The 21,957-nt window shown below is 36.3% G+C and overlaps 2 protein-coding genes across 5 annotated transcripts; both read left to right on the forward strand.

The window, feature by feature from the left end:
- Positions 1-5,876: 5,876 nt before the first annotated feature.
- Positions 5,877-14,884, forward strand: Gli (carboxyl ester lipase-like protein Gli). 3 transcript variants are annotated; one of them, XM_071770290.1, is made up of 13 exons: positions 5,877-6,189; positions 8,578-9,294; positions 9,821-10,110; positions 10,186-10,315; positions 10,390-10,543; positions 10,642-10,819; positions 10,897-11,303; positions 11,438-11,628; positions 11,707-11,893; positions 11,972-12,077; positions 12,157-12,352; positions 12,433-12,548; positions 12,974-14,884. In XM_071770290.1, exons 2-13 carry the CDS (start codon positions 9,016-9,018, stop codon positions 13,344-13,346), a joined length of 2,607 nt encoding a protein of 868 aa, XP_071626391.1. In that variant the 5' UTR covers positions 5,877-6,189; positions 8,578-9,015; the 3' UTR covers positions 13,347-14,884. The 3 variants fall into 3 exon arrangements, with proteins under 3 accessions (XP_071626391.1, XP_071626392.1, XP_071626393.1); XM_071770291.1 differs by lacking the exon at positions 5,877-6,189 and adding an exon at positions 12,742-12,770 and having other exon boundaries at positions 8,210-9,294; positions 12,974-13,150; XM_071770292.1 differs by lacking the exon at positions 5,877-6,189 and having other exon boundaries at positions 8,210-9,294; positions 12,433-12,558; positions 12,974-13,113.
- A 238-nt stretch (positions 14,885-15,122) lies between these two features.
- On the forward strand, positions 15,123-19,510 carry LOC139808387 (NF-X1-type zinc finger protein NFXL1). Of its 2 annotated transcripts, none has more exons than XM_071770294.1 (5): positions 15,123-15,237; positions 15,825-16,097; positions 16,434-16,546; positions 16,640-18,323; positions 18,431-19,510. In XM_071770294.1, the coding sequence occupies exons 2-5, from the start codon at positions 15,834-15,836 to the stop codon at positions 18,878-18,880; spliced, it is 2,511 nt and encodes an 836-aa protein (XP_071626395.1). In that variant the 5' UTR covers positions 15,123-15,237; positions 15,825-15,833; the 3' UTR covers positions 18,881-19,510. The 2 variants fall into 2 exon arrangements, with proteins under 2 accessions (XP_071626395.1, XP_071626394.1); XM_071770293.1 differs by having other exon boundaries at positions 15,146-15,350.
- Positions 19,511-21,957: the final 2,447 nt, after the last annotated feature.

Consider the following 21,957-nt stretch of genomic DNA (forward strand, 5'->3'; position numbering starts at 1 on the left):
CTTTAATTCTTTGATCTTTTTTCAAACGCCGAGTACGTTGACTTCATCAGTCTTGCTTCTTTTAAAGTAAAGTATAAGTTACATCAATTTTTCAAATAATCAAGTAGTCTTTTTTAGCTATAGAAAGCACAGGTTAGTTATTTATAAGAAATTTATCGGAAAAGAAAGGCACCGAAAATTATAATTTTATTTTCTTTTTTTTTTTATTATTATTTTATCTATGCTTATATTATTAATCATTTTTTCTTAGTAAATGCTTTATAAAGATCTTTTAAATCTCTTTCTTTACCTATACTTCTAAATCTTCTTTTCAAAATGTCGCAATAATTTAAATAATTTTTTTAGAATAATGTATATATTATTAATCAAAATAGAATTGGACTGCAGCTGCTTCTATTTTCAATAATGTTAATCCGAAAGAATTTATTCGCTAACAAATGTTTCCTATTTGATATAAATCGATGAATCATGCACGTTCTTAATATTGTAGCTCGCCGTTTTTACGCTTTAAACCGAGAAATTTCTTTATCTACAGTACAGTACGTACCTTTTCCTTATCGTATTGCCTTTGAGAAAGGATAAGTCATGAGAGGCACCGAATGACGTGGATGAGATGAAAAGTTAGTTGAAGTCGATAAGATAAGTCTTAGTTGTAACTTTCGTAGTCAAAGTTTGGCAATCGAATTATACGTGAAACATATTTGTTCTAATGTAAAGTACGTGTATCACTGGCGGATATTGTAGAATAATAGACGCATATTTTTATTAGGATTATTAGAGTTTACATCCTTCATATGTATTAATAAAATTTTTGTACCCCGATATATATATATATATATATATATATATCTCTTTCTTTCTTTCTCTCTCTCTCTCTCTCTCTCTCTCTCTCTCTCTCTCTCTTTCTCTCTCTCTTTCTCGCAGAAAAAATAGCGATCTGAAAGTTATCCGCTATATTTTTTAGATCTTGATTTAAAATACAAATTAATTAGTTAATGGTTATTAATTACTAGTCAATTAATTATTGAATGGCAAATGCAAATCGTGCGCTTTAACATTGTTATCGTAAAGCGCTGCCGCGATGCGGGTACATCGGTCTTCTCATGATAACTGTTAAGCGCGAGCGCTAATTCTTATCTTCCTCGTAAATCGCGACGTGTTCGGTATCTATAAAATGATGAATGGCGAGCAAAAGAAAGCGGACGGAGCGCGTTGTAATGAGAGCTATTAGGAATAGCATCACGCGTATTACCTTTAGTTAAGGTACTTAAGCTTAAACGCGCGCAACATTAGCCGTGCGCCCGTATTTACGGGCGCGCATCAACGTCGAGTCGCATTTGCGATGATTAAAATAAGCCAAGTAAATAAAACGTGCGTCGTGCGCGCATGTGCTTGGCAGTGTGGTGGGTCTTATTCCCACGAGTTCAAAGAGCATCCGTAATGTCCACGTTTCCACAAAAGGGATGTACGCGCGACGAGGCATGAACGGCGAGTATAATAGCGTACATTTAAATCAACTTCGCGGACGAATGTCGGATGTGGACGGTCACTTTGAGGATTCGCGTTATGTACGAACACGTATTCTCACGTCGATTTCTCGTCGATACACGATACACGATCGCGCAGGTCGACGATGATTCGCTTGATAAAAAGATAAACTCCGATGCACCGATGTCCGTGTCCGTGCTAAAGATTAAGTACGGTAAACTGGTTTATGTAAGTTCCAATATTGCGATATAAAAATGCAAATTCTCGCGGGACTACATCAATGTGATGATAATAAAGAGGATACCACGAGCGAGATGGTTTGATATAGAAAAGCTATCCGATTTGTCAATTTCAAGCGACATATGTGTAACATTGACTTTAATCACTCGAGTTATTCTCAAACTGTGAGAAACTACTTTTTTAAATTAATTTTGTCTGCTTTACGTTATAAGCAACAATCATAAATAATCTCATTAAAGTAGTTACATTTTCCATAGTGCTTTATAATTAAAAAAATAATATTTAAATGATATTTAACTATTTTAATACTTATAGAAGAGATATATACATATAGAAGTTTAATTTGAGAAGAAATAATATATTAAGAATAAAAAAATCAAAAGTAGAAAGTATAAAAGATGGTATTGAGGTACTACTTAAATATTAAAATAAATATTATTTAAATATTGTTTTTTTAATTATTTTAATTTAAAGTAATAAATTTTAAAGTATTATGGAAATTTATGTATTTTAATACTTCCATCTTTTATAATACTTTTCACTTGTGATTTTATTCTTAATTATTTCTTTTCAAATTAAACTTCTGTATGTATATAATATTGATTTTGTAAATCTTTTATACATCACTCTCGCGATTTCCGTAGAATATTAATTAGTTGTTATTGTCTTATTTTACAACTCTGGCATTTAATAAATTTTATCTCATCCAATGAAGACGAGACTCCTTCGTCTAACTTGACGGTTCTAAAAGAGGATAAGCCGCCGTAATTAAAGCTATTTAACTCCTCCCGGCACTGTACTGACGTAGGAGCGAAGAACCTGGAACGGTAATAAATTCACCAATTACTATAAATTGAAGAACTTATGCGCGCGGGGGAGTTAGACGAGAGAAAGGGCGTTCGCTTTGTATCGTTACTGATGGCTTTCGAAGGCTTTCCTCGTAATACGCGTCTTTAAATACCAATCGATATTTTCACGACTCATCTTAGAATTTATTGAATTTTAAAATCTGATAGAAATTTTATCATGATAATCAACTAGACTTACGTGTTTGGAATATTTTCCTGGAAAATAAAATAGTTAATATCGGGCCTGTACGCGAATTAAATATGAGGTTAAATCAGGTCATATATAATAAAAAGACCGAAAGGCTTCACAGAAATAATGATTATTTGCGTATTTTATTAAATACTTGATTATTGATTTGATTTAAACTGTGTTAATTAAAGCAATTAGGTTCGTTAATTATTAGTACATTGATAAGATTAGAGTAGTAGCGAAGCTCCGCATAATTTTTGCGAGTTATCGTACAATTGTGAGATTCAAGTCCTTTTCATTAATATTCTTACACTTTTCTTATAAAATATTTACTCTAAACTAGGATTTGTAAACTCGATGCACTCAATACAACCACCAAATTATTTATGAATTATTTCTAATTAGGTATATTATTAACTTACTATGTGCAGTTTATTAATTGATTATTATAGATAGGACATTACAAAAATTCGTGAGGCACTTGGCAAAATATACTTTCTCACAAATAACCATCTCTCGCAGAATTTACGGATGATTTTTCACGCTGAAAGTTTCTCCATTAATAATTCTTTTGCAGAATTTAATGCTTAACTCTCTGTGAAAATAGATTCTATTATATAAAACTTTATTTCCTATTTGAAAGAACCGACCTAAATTTTTTGCGCTGCGACGGTACTCTATGTTACATGTAATTAACAGTCTTCCAACTTTTACAATAACTCTCTCGCGCTTTCTTACATTTCGCTCATTCGACACAAGTCACTCCACTGGCAAACGATTAATACTTAATTTAGCTGATAAAATCGTGAGTCATAAAGACGCGGTCGCGGCGTGTATGATTCATAGAGACGTTGCAGAAGCTCTCATTCTATATTTAAAATAAAACGAACAAAATAAATTAGCAATTTTATAAAATCCGCTTGACAGTTTGACGAGGTAAAGTCTGGGCAAAAAAAACGCGACATCGACGATCACCGTGATGAACCCTATGACAAATAAAACTATTCCAATCACGCGCATCCATCGCTGCTGATCAACGTGAGGGTCGTGAAATTTGCGGCGTTACTTACCAGGAACCTTATTCTCTTCAAACGAAAATACGCGAAGATAAAGTCAAGTCACAGTATCGACTTCATGAATAATCGAAGTGAACAGGTGCTTGTAAAAATAGAGGATCCGAGGAATTTCCGAAGACTCTATACTGCATTAACTAAAATCATATTTTATTTCCACGTAGATACAAAACGTTTTATGTAAATGACCAACCTACGTGCAATTGTCATCAATCATAAATAAAACAATTATTCTCGTAGCTTTTTACCAGCTTGATCCTTTTATTCTATTCCTGTCTTTTCCCTTGAAAGTAAAAATGTACCAATATTACAAAGGAAGCACTGTAATTTATAATTACTACAATAATTTTTTATTTTGAAATCTTGTGTTGGCCATTATATCTTTAGCGCTGACAATGAGCGTGACTTTCTTCTGTGGACCTTAGACCTTACTTGCCTAATTTGCAAATTGACATTTACAAACGGAAAAATTAAATAATGTGGGAATGTTCAAAGTGTACGAGTGAATGACGGAGTGAGTGAACGAGCGGAAGAGATCTGAAAGAATGTCGGAAGTTATTGAAGAATAATATACGATTGTCGACGCGAGTGCGGCATATATGTCGAGCAAAGATTGAAATTTGCCGGAACAATAACAGTAAGCTGATTAAAAATTGTAAGCGTGTGATAGAATATATCAGAGACGAGCTTAAGGACCGTGAGGACGAGAGAGTGTTGTCTGAGAAAACGAGCGATTCTTTGTCAAAATTGTGAGAACAAATAGATCGAGAGTCTTGTCTGCGAGGGAAAGTAAGGATATCTTCCTGTTATTTCTGACCTTAATATTTCACAATATTTCACAATAGTTATTTCACCATCGAATATACGGCGTGGTTTTATGCGGTGCGTATACTTATTAACCCATCATCACGGCGGTCTCGATATCTAATCTCGTAACAGGTAAAACCATTGTTGTGATAAATGCGGAGATGCACGAGCCAACCGCTCGTTGCGGAACACATCCGTTCACGCGACGGCATTCTTTTACAAGGGCACGCATAAATTAAAATATGCGGTGCAAAGAGGAAGGACGGGGGATTATAAGCTAGGTCATCTGTTCCTCTATGATTTCCATTCATTTCCGCTATTTTTTGTATAGAAAAAAAGAGCAGGAACAATAAAATGTTCTCCATAAACATAGCAATTTATTTCTATCGCGTCTATAATCAAAACCATAAAGTCCAGTATGAAGAAGTTATAAAAAACGTATAACTTTTACGGATTAAAATATTTGAAGCCCTAAACGCGATGCGTTTATCGATATCGTTACATGCATTTATATATATTATTTACACCTGATTCTCAGAAAAAAGAATACGCGAAGTTGCAAATTCGTGTTTATTCGTGTTTTTATTCCAAGAAATTTAAGAAATTTGATTTACGTGAGTATTAATTTTATCAATTATTACAAAGACACATATAATACTAAATATATGGTATACAATACATATAATATAAAGATATTAAATATAATTTAACGTATAGTAAAAATATACGTAACTCTCAATAGTCTGTCTGTGTCGTCTCTCTCTCTCTCTCTCTCTCTCTCTCTCTCTCTCTCTCTCTCTCTCTCTCTGCTCTCTCTCTCTCTCAATGAAAATCACTCATCAATCTCCCTCTCCCCTCTCCCTCCCCCTACTCCCCTCTCCCTCTCCCCCCTCTCCCTCTCCCTCTCCCTCTCCCTCTCCCTCGCCCTCTCCCTCTCCCTCTCTCTCTCTCTCTCTCTCTCTCTCTCTCTCTCTCTCTCTCTCTCTCTCTCTGCTTTAATTATTGCATTAATATTATTGATTTTTTGACTTTCTAATTAATTCATTTCAAGGGCTCTTTGTATATATACGAAGGCGCCCCAAACGCAATTTTTCCCTACAAGTAATTACTATTCACCCTACCCTTTCGTCTGCACCCTTGTTCTTCCGCGATCATGCACATCCGCTCGATCGCTCGTTTCGCAATGGGCCCCTGCTGTTGGGCGCGTGGGCGGCCCATTGCCGACCCATCGCGGCGACGTATGTGCACGCGACGACGTTATTACGGCTCAGTAAGGTCCGACCGCTGCTCTTCGCCTATCTGTCGCAGTCGGCGGACGGTATCCGCGAGCTATAACATTTTTCGCGTTGATCTACGGCTGTGAGCCGGTGATGTTCGCGCGCAGGCGATCCTAATCTTCCCGCGACAAGATAGCGGGCAGGTGCGATTCGCAAACAAGTCGATCGAAGTATCGGCGCACGTCATCTGGTCCCCATAGCGACGGCTATTGCTGGAAGCTGCGGTCTCGACATTCGATTAAAACAGGAAGTGGCGCAAGTGGTCCGTAAGTCATCTCCTTCTCTGTGAAATTACGTTTCTACGCGCTACTGCGTGTCCTCGCGCATTTATATGCTTCGAAAAAGTTTTGAAAAGTAGATCGTTATTTGGAAATAAATTTATATTAGAATTAAAAAGATCTCGCTCGTGTGTCTCGACAAAGGAGAAACAAAGGCCAATAATTGAGCAAACGGTAGATGTCAAATTTAAAAGTTTATTTCCAACTCGTATATAATACGTATACTACGTCGGGACGTTTCAAACTACACAGAGTCTTCTTCAGCCGACAAACAATGTTAATCAATGTAAATAAATGTAACTTATATTCATTTATTTAATCAACATTGTTTGTCGGCTCTGAAGAAAGACTCGGTGTAGTTCGAAACGTCCCGACGCGACGTAGTATTGGTATTATTGAGATGGAAATAAACTTTTAAATTTATATTACGTTATGACGGTTAACTTCCGAGATATCGTGGATCAAAGTTCCAGTTAAGTTGCCTAATTTGTCGACAGTAACTGCTCAGAAAATAATGAGACGCAATATTTGTTGCAAAGATTAATGCACACACAATTGCAGCCAAAAACTGGAATTTGCTTACACAACAAAAGATTGCAAAATTGCTCGAGAAATAGAAATAGAAACTTTTTGGCCTAAACAGAACATTTGCGCATTGCATTGTAAGATGTGAGAGAGACTGTAAGCGCTAAATCAAATGTGATTTTCAAACACTACGTTGGGCGCATCCAAAGTTCGAAATTGATTTTAATGGTTTATTGTTATAAAATAAACTCTTATTATTTTATTGATCTAAAAACGGTTTATGATAACATGAGTATATATATTTGTAATAAGTAAAAAATTAGCTTTAATCTGATATTTTTTTCTGCTCAAAAAAAAGGATTTTCTGGGCATTCTTTTCGTTCCACGTTCGTCATTTAACACATTGAATTCGAATTAACGCGTAGTCAGCGATGTATAGATAAGCATTATTCATTGATTCGGTTTTTTGAAAAGCGAAATAAAATTTTATTGTGTTACGATAAAAAATTATAAATATAATTCAGTCTTCTTAGCTTGGCTCAGAACCCCTATTATCTTTCATTTGATTTTTAATCCGTTGAGCCTTTGATCATGATATACATTTATTAAATAAAATTAAGTAGCATATTAAATTAACATGCTGAAAATGACATCGAGGATAAATAAGTTATCTATAATTGCACTAGCGGATCCTATCGTCGATAATGGGAGGTGCTTCGGCAAAATTATTTGGTTTAATATTTTTTTTGTTAGTATCACGCTTAGCTTTTACTCCAGGATCAACGACGAGGACGTGGTGAAACTTATCTAATCCCATTTTTATTTTTTTTTTAAATGTATTTTTTCTTAGATTTTTGAAACAGATTTTTGAAAAACTGATTTTTTATTATTTCGAAGGAGATCTGCTCGTGCCTAATTGTCCAGTGACAATCAATTAGTACTTCACAGTGACAATTGTACAGTATTAAGACTATTTATAACGTTATAAATACAAGATGTTTTTTTCTTAAAATCTCTAACGCAATTTTCGCACGTGTGTCAGAGTATATTTTTTGTTGGAGACCGAATGGTAAAACTCCACGCAAACAGTTTTCGAATTGCGGTAGATATAATATAAGAAAAGAGATTTGAGAGAAATAAGAGAAGTTAGAGGAGATAGTAGAATTGTACATTTCAACTAATTTGTGTTCTGTTTTAATTTTTATTTTTATTAATTTTTATTTAGGAAAGGATCGAGGAGTACTACGCAAGAGATATATTCAATATTGAACTCTGAAAACTATAAAGTAAGATGGCGTTCAATTAAGTCGCGACAGAGCGAGAACCGATTTATGTCTCAATAAGAAACGAACGTCGCTACGTATCATTCATCGAACGTATCTACTACGGAACGCTTATATATATATATATATATATATATATATATATATATATATATATATATATATATACATATAAAAATATTTGTACTTAACCGTACATCTAAATCCATTGTCACGCAAGCCGAGTAGCCGACGTAACTTCAACGACGCCAGGTCTCGATGACGAAGCTATATCGCTTATTCTTATATCGCGTTTTAATTGCGTTATCTAGTTCTAGCGTGATCCCTTTCGCTTTCAAACTCCCCGTTTATCAGTCCCACCCCCACCTTTAGGCCTGCCGCGGCACCAATCGTGACATTTCGCATTATCGACGGGTGGAAGAGACGGCGAACGGGGAGAAGGGTAACCACGGAGGCGCGCGCGCGCGCGGCGAAGCCACCTGAAGTGCCACGCGAGTCATCGCGCCGCGAGCGTGAGTAGCGTGACAGCCAGGGGGGTCTCGTGATAGGGTGTTGGCCATCTGTGTAGGGACGCTCTCGTAAACGGAGTGAAACGAAGGCGAGCGAGGAGCGAGGGAACGTTTCGCAACAACGCTGACGACGCGCCGAGACGCGAGTTCTTCGCTCACGGGAACCGGGAACCCGCCTGCGAGGAACCCGCGCCGCCCGCGGGTTGACGCACACCTAACTTCAGCGGGGATCTCCACTGACGCGCCCCAATTACCGATTACGCGTCGATAATCGGCGTGGCGGCGCTTATCGGTCTACCTCTACCGTTCGGTCTCGTTCAGTGACAAACGGGCAAGTTCGTCACGCGGAGAACGAGGAACTTTCGCTTTCGTCCGTTCCTCGTTTGCCGCGAAGTTGGCGAGAGGAGAGCGCGCGCGCGCGCGAGTCTCTCGAGCCACACCTGCGCGCTCCTCGCGAGAGCTCGACTCTCGCGTGCGTGCTCTCGCGCGCGCGGAACATGGCCAGCGCGCGTGGAGGACGCGCGCACGGCGTCGTCGTCGGCGTCGTCCGCTGTTGCCTGTACCTGCTGCTCACGGGCGTCGTCGCGCTCGCCCAGGAGAACATTGCCCCTGGCAGCCGTTACTACAATCGCGACGGCGTGTACGTGCCGCCGCAAGACCCGAACGGCTACAAGACCTACGTCTACAAGGATAGAAGGTACGGCTATCAGCCCAGCTATTTGGAGCCCGGTTATAGAGGACCCACAAGAGCACCTGAAGATCGATTTCTTTACGGAGTAAGTGGCGTAATTCGTGCTATTGCAATCACAAACATATGACAATCGAGGTGTTCTTTTAGGATTTGCACGGAAGTACATTTTGTATACCAGATGAACATATTTAATTTACGCTAAAATTTTTTATTATAAACTGTAAATCTTGGAGAATACTTGATTGAAATTATTAAATGCTTAATATTTTATTATAATTTAGATCGTAAAAGTAATAATTTCCTGAAAATCATTATTTGTTGACCGTCATTTCCACCTTTGTTGCTTTTAAATTATATAGATTGTAAAATAATAAATCATTTACACTTGTCAATTATTGTATTATTAATTATGATTTGTTAAGTATTTGTCTAAGTATTTAAGCATTTTATATTTCAAATTTTAAATTAAACTTTTTGAAGTTTATTAGAAATGTAATTGCATAAGAATATTTCTCAAATAATGGCTATTTATTTATTTGTTATATTCTAAAATATATATAAGATTTGAATAGAAACATAAATTCAATAAACATTATGTTCTATTAAATCAGACTACGGAAAGGCTTCCGTTGCCAGGAATATTAGCTGGTTGGCGCGAAGATCTGCAAGGAAGAGAAAGACCAGATTCTAAAAATTTTAGAGATAGAGACATAATTGTGAATACAAATTATGGCCAAGTTCAAGGATTCAAAGTCCAGCTGTACGACGATCCGTATGCGAGGCATAGACCCTGGAATTTGGCAGTGGAAAGAGTAACAAAAATTGTTAATGTGTTTTTGGGTATTCCTTACGCTATGCCACCTACCAGAGAAGGTCGTTTCAAACCTCCCAGGGCTCACAGGTTAATACAAAATATTTCCTACTGTTTTTAATGCTTGGTAATATTACGTAAAACAACTTATTTATTTTTGTTTAGAGGGTGGCAACTTTTACAAGCTGTTGATTGGGGACCAGCTTGTCCTCAGCCTAGCGAATATACTGGTACTACGAAAGGTGTGCGAGATGTTGATGAAGATTGCTTGTATCTAAACATATTTTCACCTTCTGTAAGTATGCTATATCCAGAGGAAATTAAATAAATGAGACGATTGAGTAACAAGATTATGTACTATGTATATAGATTGGCTATGGGTTAGCAAACAGATATCCAGTGATGTTATACATACATGGCGGCGAATTTAGTCATGGGGCGAGTAATTTGTTTCCAGCACATATACTAGCTGCCTTCTATGACGTTGTAGTAGTGTCTATTAATTATCGTCTTGGAGCTCTTGGTAAGTACATTGTTTGAAAAAGTATGTTCATGGAAAAGTTGTGCAATGTTGTACATGATTAACAAAAAATTAATCCTTGCCATTGTATTTTATAATAGGATTTTTGTCTACTGGAGATGAGAATAGCCCTGGAAACTATGGAATTCTTGATCAAGCTATGGCATTGCGATGGGTCCACGATAATATAGTTAGCTTTAATGGAGATCCTGAGGCTATCACGCTCTTTGGGCCAGGGGCTGGAGCAGCGAGTGCAGGATTATTAATGATTGCACCAAAGTAATTGAATTTTTGATATTTTTATATATTTTTTATCAAATTAATTATGTTAATTTATTTATTTTATCTTATTGTAGAACTCGGCACATAGTATCGAAAGTAATAGCGCAATCGGGTTCAGCTTTAGCTGACTGGGCGGTGATAATAGACAAGTACCGAGCACAAAATACATCCCGAGTGTATGCAGAAATGCTCGGTTGCAGTATAGAGAGCAGTTGGAAATTGGTACAGTGCCTAAAGGATGGACGTAGTTTCCTTGAATTAGGCAATTCTGAATTAAAACCACACGTCGGAATGTTCCCATGGGCACCTGTGCTGGATGTCAACTTCACGATACCTCGAGATGATTGGTATGAAGAATGGAGGTCGGCCGACTGGCGCTTTTTTGAGGAAACGCCAGAAGAGAGTATTAAAGCTCGCAAATATAAGAAAGATTTGGTTTACATGGCTGGTGTCACGACTCAGGAAGCAGCGTTTATTATAAGTATGTCATCTGTTGACTTCGATTTCGGTTTAACTGCGTTTTTTCTTGCCTAGAATTTTACTGTTTATTTTATTTAATTGCATATCGCAGCATATATATATTATTTTTCATAATTTTTATTTTAATTTTTACAGAAAATAATGTTACATTGGCAAGGAATCAATACATAATAACTCCTGAGGTATTTGATCAAAGGATTTGGGAGTTAGTTCTTCAGTATAACTATACCTTGAATCCTTATGGCATTTATGAGGCAATAAAATATATGTATACATATTGGCCGGATCCATTGAATGTCACGCACGTACGTGATCAGTATATAAATGTGAGTAGTGTGTGAAAGCGTCAAACTAAATGTCATGTATATACAATTATTGTCTTTAATTGTTATTAATATTTTCAGCTCTTATCAGACTTTCATTATGTTGCACCATATGATAAAATAGCAAAATTATTGGTGGAAAGACATGTACCAACATATCTCTATGTCTTAAATACCTCGATAGAAGCACTCTATTCGCCACAGTGGGCTCGGGTACCTCATGATACCGAACTTTTATGGCTAACAGGAGCACCCTTTATGGACGTTGGTATGTTTTTATATATCTTTAATTTAAATCGCATAGCATTTATACGACGTAGCTATTAATATGACATCATTGATACAGAATTTTTCCCGCAAAAATGGAGATTGAGTCGAGATATGTGGACTGATAATGATCGTAATATGAGTCATTTCTTCATGAAGGCATACTCTAATTTTGCAAAATATGGGTATGTATCTAGTAATGCTGATTTATTTACTTGTATGATAAAATTCAAAAATACAACGACTTGTTCAATTTTATCCTAGAAATCCAACGCCTTCGCAAATCTTGGGATTGCATTTTGATCTGGCGCGTCATGGACAATTGCGATACCTTAATATCAATACGACATTCAACAGCACTATTGAAATAAACTATCGTCAAACCGAGAGCGCATTCTGGTCCATGTACTTGCCGACCGTTATTGGTTATCTTGTCCCTACATATCCTCCCGTTACAGAAGTAAGACATTGTAATATAATATACATGTTTCGTATATTCTTATTGAATTATATCAATTGTATTTACAATTTTTGTTGCAGTATTGGTGGGAACCTAAACAGCCACTGCAAATCGCATTTTGGTCCATGTCAACAGCGTGTCTGCTGCTACTGGTACTTTCTGTGGTGTGCTGTATGCTTTGGCGTAACGCCAAAAGGTAAGAAAAGGTAAACAGAACCAAATCCATGTGACTACAGCTTAATTCGGTGGCACCTGCTGTACCGAACGATAGGAGCATGCAAAAACTGGTTCTGCTTTACAGTTCATTTTGGGATACGGTTTCTTTGTCTTTTCACATAACCATTTCTGAATATAAATTTCTAATTAACTCTATTCCTGCTTACAATTAGCAAAACAAAGGCAGCTAGGATACGTGCAGGTATTTATAGAAAATACTTTGTGGACAATTTTGCACAGTATGCCTTTCACATAATAATGCTTTATTAGTTGCACATAATTATAGAAAAAGTGGTCAAAGACCACTAAACTAAATGATAGAGTAAATGATTAAATTATTAACTTTTACTTAGATTTTATACATTTTTTCTGTATATAATATTTTTTGTATTATTTTTTCCACAGACAATCTGATCACTACTATAGCGGAGACATCCTGATGGTACGAGACGATGAGCACTCCGAGGGAATCGAGAATTTAACACGATCATCTAAAGAAAATATATACGAATATCGTGATATACCAGTAAAGACTAGAATGCCACGTCAAAACGAGACGAGATTACAAGAACGTTTAGCGCATAACAGAAAGTTCAGTTCTACACCTTCGTTACGTAGTAATTCTAACGTCTCGTTGAAAGATATGAGATCAGAAGGCTTCGTTACGAGCTCGCCTAATGGTCAGCCTAAGATGGCGAAAACAATGAGTCAATCTTCACTGCCGAAAGCTAAAAGCAAAACACTTTTAGTACAGGGTGTACCACAAACAGCTGTTTAATACTTAAGTTACCATTATACAAAAAAATCAACGATCTTTTTATATTTATTTTTTATACCTAGATTTTTAGATGCATTAATTGTTTTTAAAAGATGATGACATCCATTTGTTTTCAAAAAATGCCATATAAATTATTAAATTAAAATTTTAAAAAGACAGTTTTGTCTATTACGCTTTCAAAAAAAAATTTTTTTTAATAAGTAAGATTTATACATAGAGACAATAATTGAGACAACAAATTATAAATTAATATAATATTAATATTTGTAATTGTTTATCGTAAATAATGCGAAAATCTATTTGTTAACGATTATATTGACATACAATCTCTTTGAATTTTTAAATTGTTAAAGTTTTTAAATTGCTAACATTTTAACACAACGAAATATTTATACACATGAATGTATTTACAAATCAAAAGTTATTAGTCACATCTGCATTTTGATAGTGTAAACACACGACAATGCCATTTGCATGTAAGATCATTAAGTTAATGGATTTTAAATCTTAATACTTCTTGTTGTAAAATATTAGATTTTTCATAAATTACGCGACTATATAATAATAATAATACTTACAAGTGGCTACTTTATATCCGTCCATACGAGCAGAATAATTGTTATATAAATAAAAAAAAAAAACATTTATATATTTTATATGTATTATGTATATATATTATATATATGAATATATATATGTCGAATATTTTATATTGCTTTACAAAGCTGACACTCTCGTAGAACATAGGATCAAGTTGTGTAAGATAACTCGATATCTGTGCATGAAGAGGAAAAGTGCAAACGCAAAATAAGAGACATTTATTTCGATTTAGGTAGTCTACCTTTCTCAAAATGATTACGTACATGTAATTACAGCATATGTTTTCGAATATTTTATTTTTAATATGTTCATTAGATTTTTTCATTAGATTTATTGTATCGGTGTAACGACATTTGTGTAAGCAGGTTTCAAATGCAACATTCCGTTGTTTAATTGTCCGATTTATTATATGTTAAATCGTTCGTTCGGTATGTATACCGATTAGACGTAGGCTGCATTCCGATATTTACTGTCAGCAATCAGTACTGAAAATCTATAGTATACATGACGTAAAATTTACAAAAATAGATTTTCAGTACTGACAGTGAATATCGGAATGCAGCCGTAGACTAAGTGCCTCACTCGCTGCAAAATTCGAGTTATGTTTAAGCGCACAAATTTACTTCTCATGTTGCAGCTATACGTGTATACGTTTAATATTTTTGCATATCAAGCGTAGCTTTAGCGTTAACGATCTCATTGCTACCGGAGTTGTAATGTAAATGTAAGTCTGACACTTCTGAGATTAATGTTATACGCACATTCGAAATAACTTTCGGCGATTTGTCTATTTACAAATTGCGCAAACACGCACGTGTAAAGCAAGTGATTTGTAATAAGCACGTAAGAATAATGCCTTAAGATTTTATACAGAATCCTGTCAATAATTTCATATTGTAGATGTTATAAAGTTATATTACAATATTTTGCACACACAATTGTTGTCATTAACAATGCCAATCCTCAGAATGTCTTCTCCCTGAAAGTTTTATTGTGGTTGAAATAAAATTATAATATTTCACACGTAGCTACTTACAGAACAAATTACGAGAATCTAAATTTTCTGAGGAAATTTTGAATTTGGCCGCAATTCTCCCTCTTGCTCGTCCTGTTTTCTTCTGGAGTAGAGTAAGTAGAGTAGGTCGAGTTCACATTCTAGTTTATATAATTCACTGGTTTGAACTAACAGTCATGGTGCACGAATATCTAGACGCGATCCGAAATCCAGACGCAGCTGGTCTTGCCGTCTTCCCTCGAAAAGTCGAAAACAATTCCCTTCCTGACGCTAAGTGTATACGTGGTAAAATCGTATGTGTATACAGTCTTAAACTATATCTCGAAGACAGTTTGATAGCTGGTGATCAATTATGATTAGCTAAAATCAAGAGAAACGAAGGAAAATCGGTAATTGCGGACCCAAGGCCACATTGCTCGTTATTTAATTGTTCTCTACTGTTGTTAGAAATCTGCAGCGACTTGCCGGTTAAATACCAGTTATTCCAGCGAAATGTCAGATTCAATGATAATTTTGCGATAAAACGAATCTAGTACAACTATATGTATATATATTTTACAATTCTTAGTAATATTCTGTCATTTATAAGACAGATGCTTTGGTATTCAATCAATTGCAACAGAAACAATACTATGATTTCAGTATTGACTGCTGTGGATGAGATATGAACTATATATATATGCACACGCATGCATATTAGAATAGTTTGTTATATTCTGTTCTTTTTTTAAATAAAATTACACTAGAATTTGATTGAAAATTACTTGAATTAACGTAACTTGTACAGCGTGTTGTAGCGTTAATAAGTCTTTATATACTTTTAGTTTTTGAGTTCGTCACTAATTTGTAAAATGTACTTTTAGAATATCAAGATGCAGAAATTTAAGAGGGCTCAAGCGCAGAATAAACTGTCTATCGAAAGGCACTTAGAAGCCAACGCGTCGTTGAATTCTTCTAGCGAAGAAGAGGATGAAACAAATGAGGAGGATGTCCAAAATGTGGTGGGCAAAGTATTGTTGGCGTACCAGGGACAGAGCACGGATGCGGAGAAAGTGATATCGTACCTGGTTAATTCCTTTCAGACCAGCAGCGCTGTTTGTTTGATATGTATATCTACTGTCAAGAAGATAGATCCAGTACGTTTAAATAACAGGATATAGTAACATCTTAAAATATGATGTTGCTATCTTCTTAATATCTTATTTGCGTTTACATACATGTTTAAGTATTGTGTGCAAGGCTAGATATTCTTTTACGTGAAAAATGTTCTTATATAATTAATATAAATAAACATTCTCTGTCTAAATATTGATATAAGTATGAAAAAGAATTTTTAAATTTTATAAATACAATAAAAGTCTCTATATATGTGTCTTGATTTGCTGGTGTCATTGTTTGAAAGTTAGCTTTCAATAGCACCAAATGCACTAATGAAAGCAGTTTATTATCATTCCTCTATTCTTTCTGTACAGATATGGAACTGCGACAAATGCTATGCATTTCTACACATGTCTTGCATTCTGCACTGGATCAACGACAGTTTGAGCTTCAAACGAGCCAAAGGGATTCCCCCAATCTGGGCATGGTATATATATTTATTATTATTTCAAAACGAAGTTGCATGAAAATTGTGACAAAACTTCTGTTTAATATACCAATAAAAATGCATATATTACAGTCCAAAATGCCGTATGGAATACGATCAGGATCAGATTCCAAGATCGTACAAATGCTTCTGTAAGAAGACTGTGGATCCCCCGCATCAACCATGGGCTATTCCACATTCGTGCGGTGAAGCCTGCGGCAAACTTCTGCAACCAGAGTGCGGTCATAAATGCGTGTTGCTCTGCCATCCTGGTCCATGTCCGCCCTGCGCTAAGATGGTGTCGGTTAAATGTTACTGCGGCAAGCTACCAGCACAACCGCGACGTTGCAATGCTAAAAACTGGAGCTGCGGGACTGTGTGCAACAAAAAATATGAATCTTGTGTACACAGTTGTAATAGCCTGTGTCACACTGGAGAATGTTCCCCCTGTGTAGAAATAGTATTACTGAAATGCCGTTGTAAGAGTAACGAGAAGATAGGGAAGTGCTACGAGGGCACGTGGATCTGCGAGAAACCTTGTAACAGGAGATTTTCTTGCAACGTACATAGCTGCGAGAGCACTTGTCATCTACCCGGCGATTGCGGCAACTGTCCCCTGGAAAAGAACAGATCCTGTCCCTGCGGAAAGAAACGATACGAAGTTTCTTGCAGGCGGCAGCAAGTCCCAACGTGCGGCGACACGTGCGGCAAGTTGCTGGATTGCGGGTCGCACTTCTGCAACATGAGATGCCATACCGATCGCTGTGGTCAGTGCTTGGAAGTCTTAACGAAAGCGTGCAGATGCGGCAACTACACGAAAGAGATCGCCTGCGCAAAGGAGTTCCACTGCAACAAGAAATGCATGCAAATGCGTTTATGCGGTAGACATTTGTGCAACAAGAAATGCTGTGACTGCATATCGAAGAATACGTCTAATGCATGTGAGAAAACGTGCGAGAACACGCTCAACTGCCGCAAGCACAAATGCGCCGCGCCTTGCCACAGCGGCCCTTGCTATCCGTGCACCAGAACGGACGTCATACAATGTCGATGCGGCAGCAGCAAGATAACAGTGCCGTGCGGTACAAGAAAGAGAATCAAGCCCCCGCCGTGTAACAAATCCTGCAAGATTCCACCTATCTGCCATCACAGCAAGAGGGAAACGCACAAGTGTCATCAGGGCCCATGCCCGCCGTGTAAAAAGGTCTGCGGATTGACGCACAAGAGATGCGGTCACTCTTGCCCGGTCACTTGTCACACCAAGGTCTGGGTGAAGAGCAGAGCAAACGGAGTAAAGGCGCAGCCTGTTGGACCCTGGGATAAACCGAAGGACATTATGGAGCTGAAGACTTTGCCGTGTCCACCGTGCGAGGTTTCCGTGCCTGTGACCTGTCTCGGTGGTCACGAGACACGCCCTTGGCCGTGTCACATGTCGAAACCGAGCTCCTGCGGCAGACTTTGCGGCCAATTACTGCCATGCCAGAATCACACCTGCGAGCTGATCTGTCACAAGCTACAAACTTCCGACGACGAATACAACAGCGGTACTCCGTGCATGGAGTGCGAGAAGGAGTGCGATTTCGCACGACCGCCAGGTTGTACGCACACGTGCCCGCAACCTTGTCACCCAGCGCCATGTAAACCATGCAAGCAATTGGTGCGAGTCTCTTGTCATTGCGGTATTAGCACCTTATATCGGCATTGTGTAAACCTGACATCTGCAACGAGTAAGGAACGGGACGAGTTACTCAAATGTGGAAACCAATGTCCGAAAAATGTAATTACATTTATGTTCAGTGAAATACGTATAAATTTCTTTCTTTTCTTTTTTTTTCTTTTCTTTCTTTTTTTTTAAATAAAATATAATCTGTTTCTTTATTTCAGTACCCATGCGGCCACCGGTGCGTCAACGATTGTCATCCAGGAGAATGTAAAGGTGGAGAGGGATGCGGCAAGAAAGTTAGATTATGGTGTAAGTGTAAACGGATCAAGAAGGACTTTCTTTGTTCGTTTCTTCAAAAGGAGCAGATCACCGTAGAGTGCGATAGCGTGTGCGAATTATTGAAGAATGAAAGAAAGGAAGCCCAGAAAGCTATGATAGCGAAGAAACGAGAAGAGGAGGAGCTGCGCAATCGGGAAGAGATTGAGAAGTTCGAGAAGAAGTTCAAGCCACGACGAAAAAGGAAGGACAAATACGAGAGCTTGAGACAGTCGCAAGAAAATGCAAGGAATAAGTATCGCAGCCTATGGATTTTAGCAATTGTCGTAAGCATTATGGGGATAATAATAGTGTATTTGACTGCTCCTGACTTAAATATATCTGTATTGAGTTGATTCTACAAACTGTGATTTGTGATCATCTATGATAATAATCATTAATAATTAAAAGATTTGTGATGTATTGACGCTTATACATATATTACTATAAGCATGATTCCATTTATCTAGTTTGTATTGCTAATAGGAGTAGTTGTGCAATTGTAACAGTCTTCATATATATATATATATATATATATTTATAATCAGTGATAAAGGTCGCTAGTAATCGCTCAGAGGATTGAAGATTTTTAGTCTTGGTGCTTTTATAATCTTATGATGTATTAAGATAAGATATGATAGAGACCAAAGTATTTTAATTAGAATTATTTTAATGCAATACAAATTGTATCTATTAAATGCTGATTTGACATTAAACATGTAACTTTCTAAATGTTCGATCATTTGTCATTATATGCGGAAAAAATAGTATACATTGTATGGAAACATGAGGAATAGAATAATCAAAGTGAGAAGATTTCTTGCATTTTGAGGACAATTTAAACAATTTAAAAATTTGCATTTTTGTAAGAGGAAGATACAATAAACGTTTGTGAAACATCCCAAAAGTAATGCTCTAATAATAAAGTTAAAAATAGCAAGTAAGAAAAGTACAAACAATCATGTAATTAATATTCTTTACATTTCCCACGTTTCCTCCTTTCGAGCTCGAATCGAACCACGGTCCTTTGAGTTACTAATCGCGCATGCGCAACGACGAAGCGTCATTCCACTTGATAGGCAAAGTAAAAGTAGAAATATATCATCTGCAGGTAGCTATTAAAACTGCCGAGAGAAATTAAAAAAAAAAAAGAAAAAAAAAGTTAGAAGCACAGAAACGCTAGAGAGCGATGTTCGTACGAACCAGAGAGAAACCTGAGAGCGGCCATCCATGCAGCTTCGGGGGATGTCTGTCCTAATCTGCCCTCTGAGAAAGTGGACGTCAACTACGGCGTTACGCTCGGTAACGATCAGAGAGAACTCGGGTAACGATACATGGGTTCGTATCCATGCTATGGTTCGTGTCCGAACTACTCAGATGGAGGGGATGATATGCTGGTCGCGCAAGCCCCTCCTCTGTCCGTGTACACTAGGTACTCGGCAAGCTTCGAGCGGGGAGAGAAGGGCAGACATACGATCTGCTGTCTCTCTTGAGCTGTGACGTTCCGCTTTGCACGGGCCGGCTATACCACGATGTCACGCATTTCGGGTATCGCGTCTCGTGTCTCTCGCCGAGTGCCGAGTTGACAAATCGATGATACGCTATACCCGCTATACGTTACATTTGCTTGTATATTTACAAATTTTTATTTTTATATTTATAACTAAATAAATAAATAAATATATATATATATATTTAAAATTTATAAATATATAAAGATTGCAAATATAATTAATTAAATAAATATTTATAAACATAAAAACTAAAATTCGTAAATGTAATGTATAGAAATCACTGTTCTATGCTTTTCTATCTAAAAAAGTCTTACATTAAAAACCTTTACTTTAGCATAATAAATTTTAAATTTAATATTTAAATGCATAGGTACCAATAATTATATTATTAACTATATTGAGAAAAAAATGGTAGTTTATAATGTTTCTTGCACTCTTATTAAATTTATTTTACCTATGCATGTTCAAGCGGCCAAATTACGAGCAACAACAGAAGGATAATTGGGTAAAAATAAAAACACTTTTTTAAATAAACAATACACATGGGTAACAGTGAGTTCTATTATAATTCTCGTATAGTTCTGAACGTGTTCTAATGTTTTCTAAAGAGTTCTGACGATAAGCATTATTTATTCATATTTTAAATAATTTTTATCGCCCAAGAAAAACGCATTTACGGGTATATGGGTGAGACGCTGTAGAAAATCTCGGAGTTCTGGCTTATATAAAATATTTTTCGTACAGTTCTAAGCATACTAAAACAATTTATAACGAGTTCCGGGCATCGGCAATGTTGTATAATTTTTAAATAAATTAATAACGTCGAAAGTCAGGAATTTATCGAGAATAGGGTCTTTTTCGAGCGATAAGAATTATTTAAAAAATGAATAAATAATGCTTATTGCCAGAATAAAATGGGACAACGTTAGAACACATTCAGAACTACACGAGAATTATAACAGAACTCACAGAACTGTCGAAATACGGCCAGCGTCTCACCTTATTTTCCATAAATTCCTGATTTTCGAGCGGTATTAATTTATTTAAAAATTATACAACGTAGCTGGTGGCGAGAACTCTTTATAAAATGCTTTAGTATGCTCAGAACTATACGAAAAATATTTTATATAAGCCAAAACTCCGAGATTTCGCACAATGTCTCATCTTCTTCTGTCATGATTACTTTTCGGTTAATATTAATTTTTTTTTAATATAACACAAAGATTCTAACGCTCGGAGCTCTTTAGAAAATGTTTCAATATGCTCAAAACTACTCAAAAAATATTTTACATGAACCGGAACTCCGAGATTTCAACTGGCGTCTCAACTCGGTATACTCGTTGCATTGTAATTTTTTTTAGTACCTTATAATTAATTTTTTTGCTTTTATATGGCAGAACTCTTTATAGAACTGTTATAGAACTATAGATCTTGCAAAATCTGATGAGATACAGTGGTGGAACTTGTGTAGGACAAAGTGAGACGCTGCGTGAACCTATATAGCGTCTCAGTTTGTACTGACGCGTTTTTTGGCTTTAATGGCCAGAACTATTTGTTTAAAATATCAAGAACTCTAGAACTATTAAAAAGGAAGCCAGAACTCTCAATAATTTGTGAGTTTCTGCAAAATGAGACGATAGCTTCACACACACGTCAGGAAGAGAATGTAAAGAATTATTAACGGAGATATTCTAATTTAAAAGATCTTTAAAATATATATTTTTCATGAATGTTTTATAGGGAAACGAAGAAAATGAATAACGTTAAACTTTACATGTTTTCTTCACTTTATTTTAAAAATTTATTTTTATTTTTTAAGTAACAAAAATGCTCTTTTTTCTGTTATATCCTGGTCACTATAAATGACAGACGATGTAAATAATTCTAGCTGTTTTAGGTATCTGAAACGCAAAAAGCTA

The sequence above is a fragment of the Temnothorax longispinosus genome, chromosome 2 (assembly GCF_030848805.1).
Source record: "Temnothorax longispinosus isolate EJ_2023e chromosome 2, Tlon_JGU_v1, whole genome shotgun sequence".
Lineage (NCBI taxonomy): Eukaryota > Metazoa > Arthropoda > Insecta > Hymenoptera > Formicidae > Temnothorax > Temnothorax longispinosus.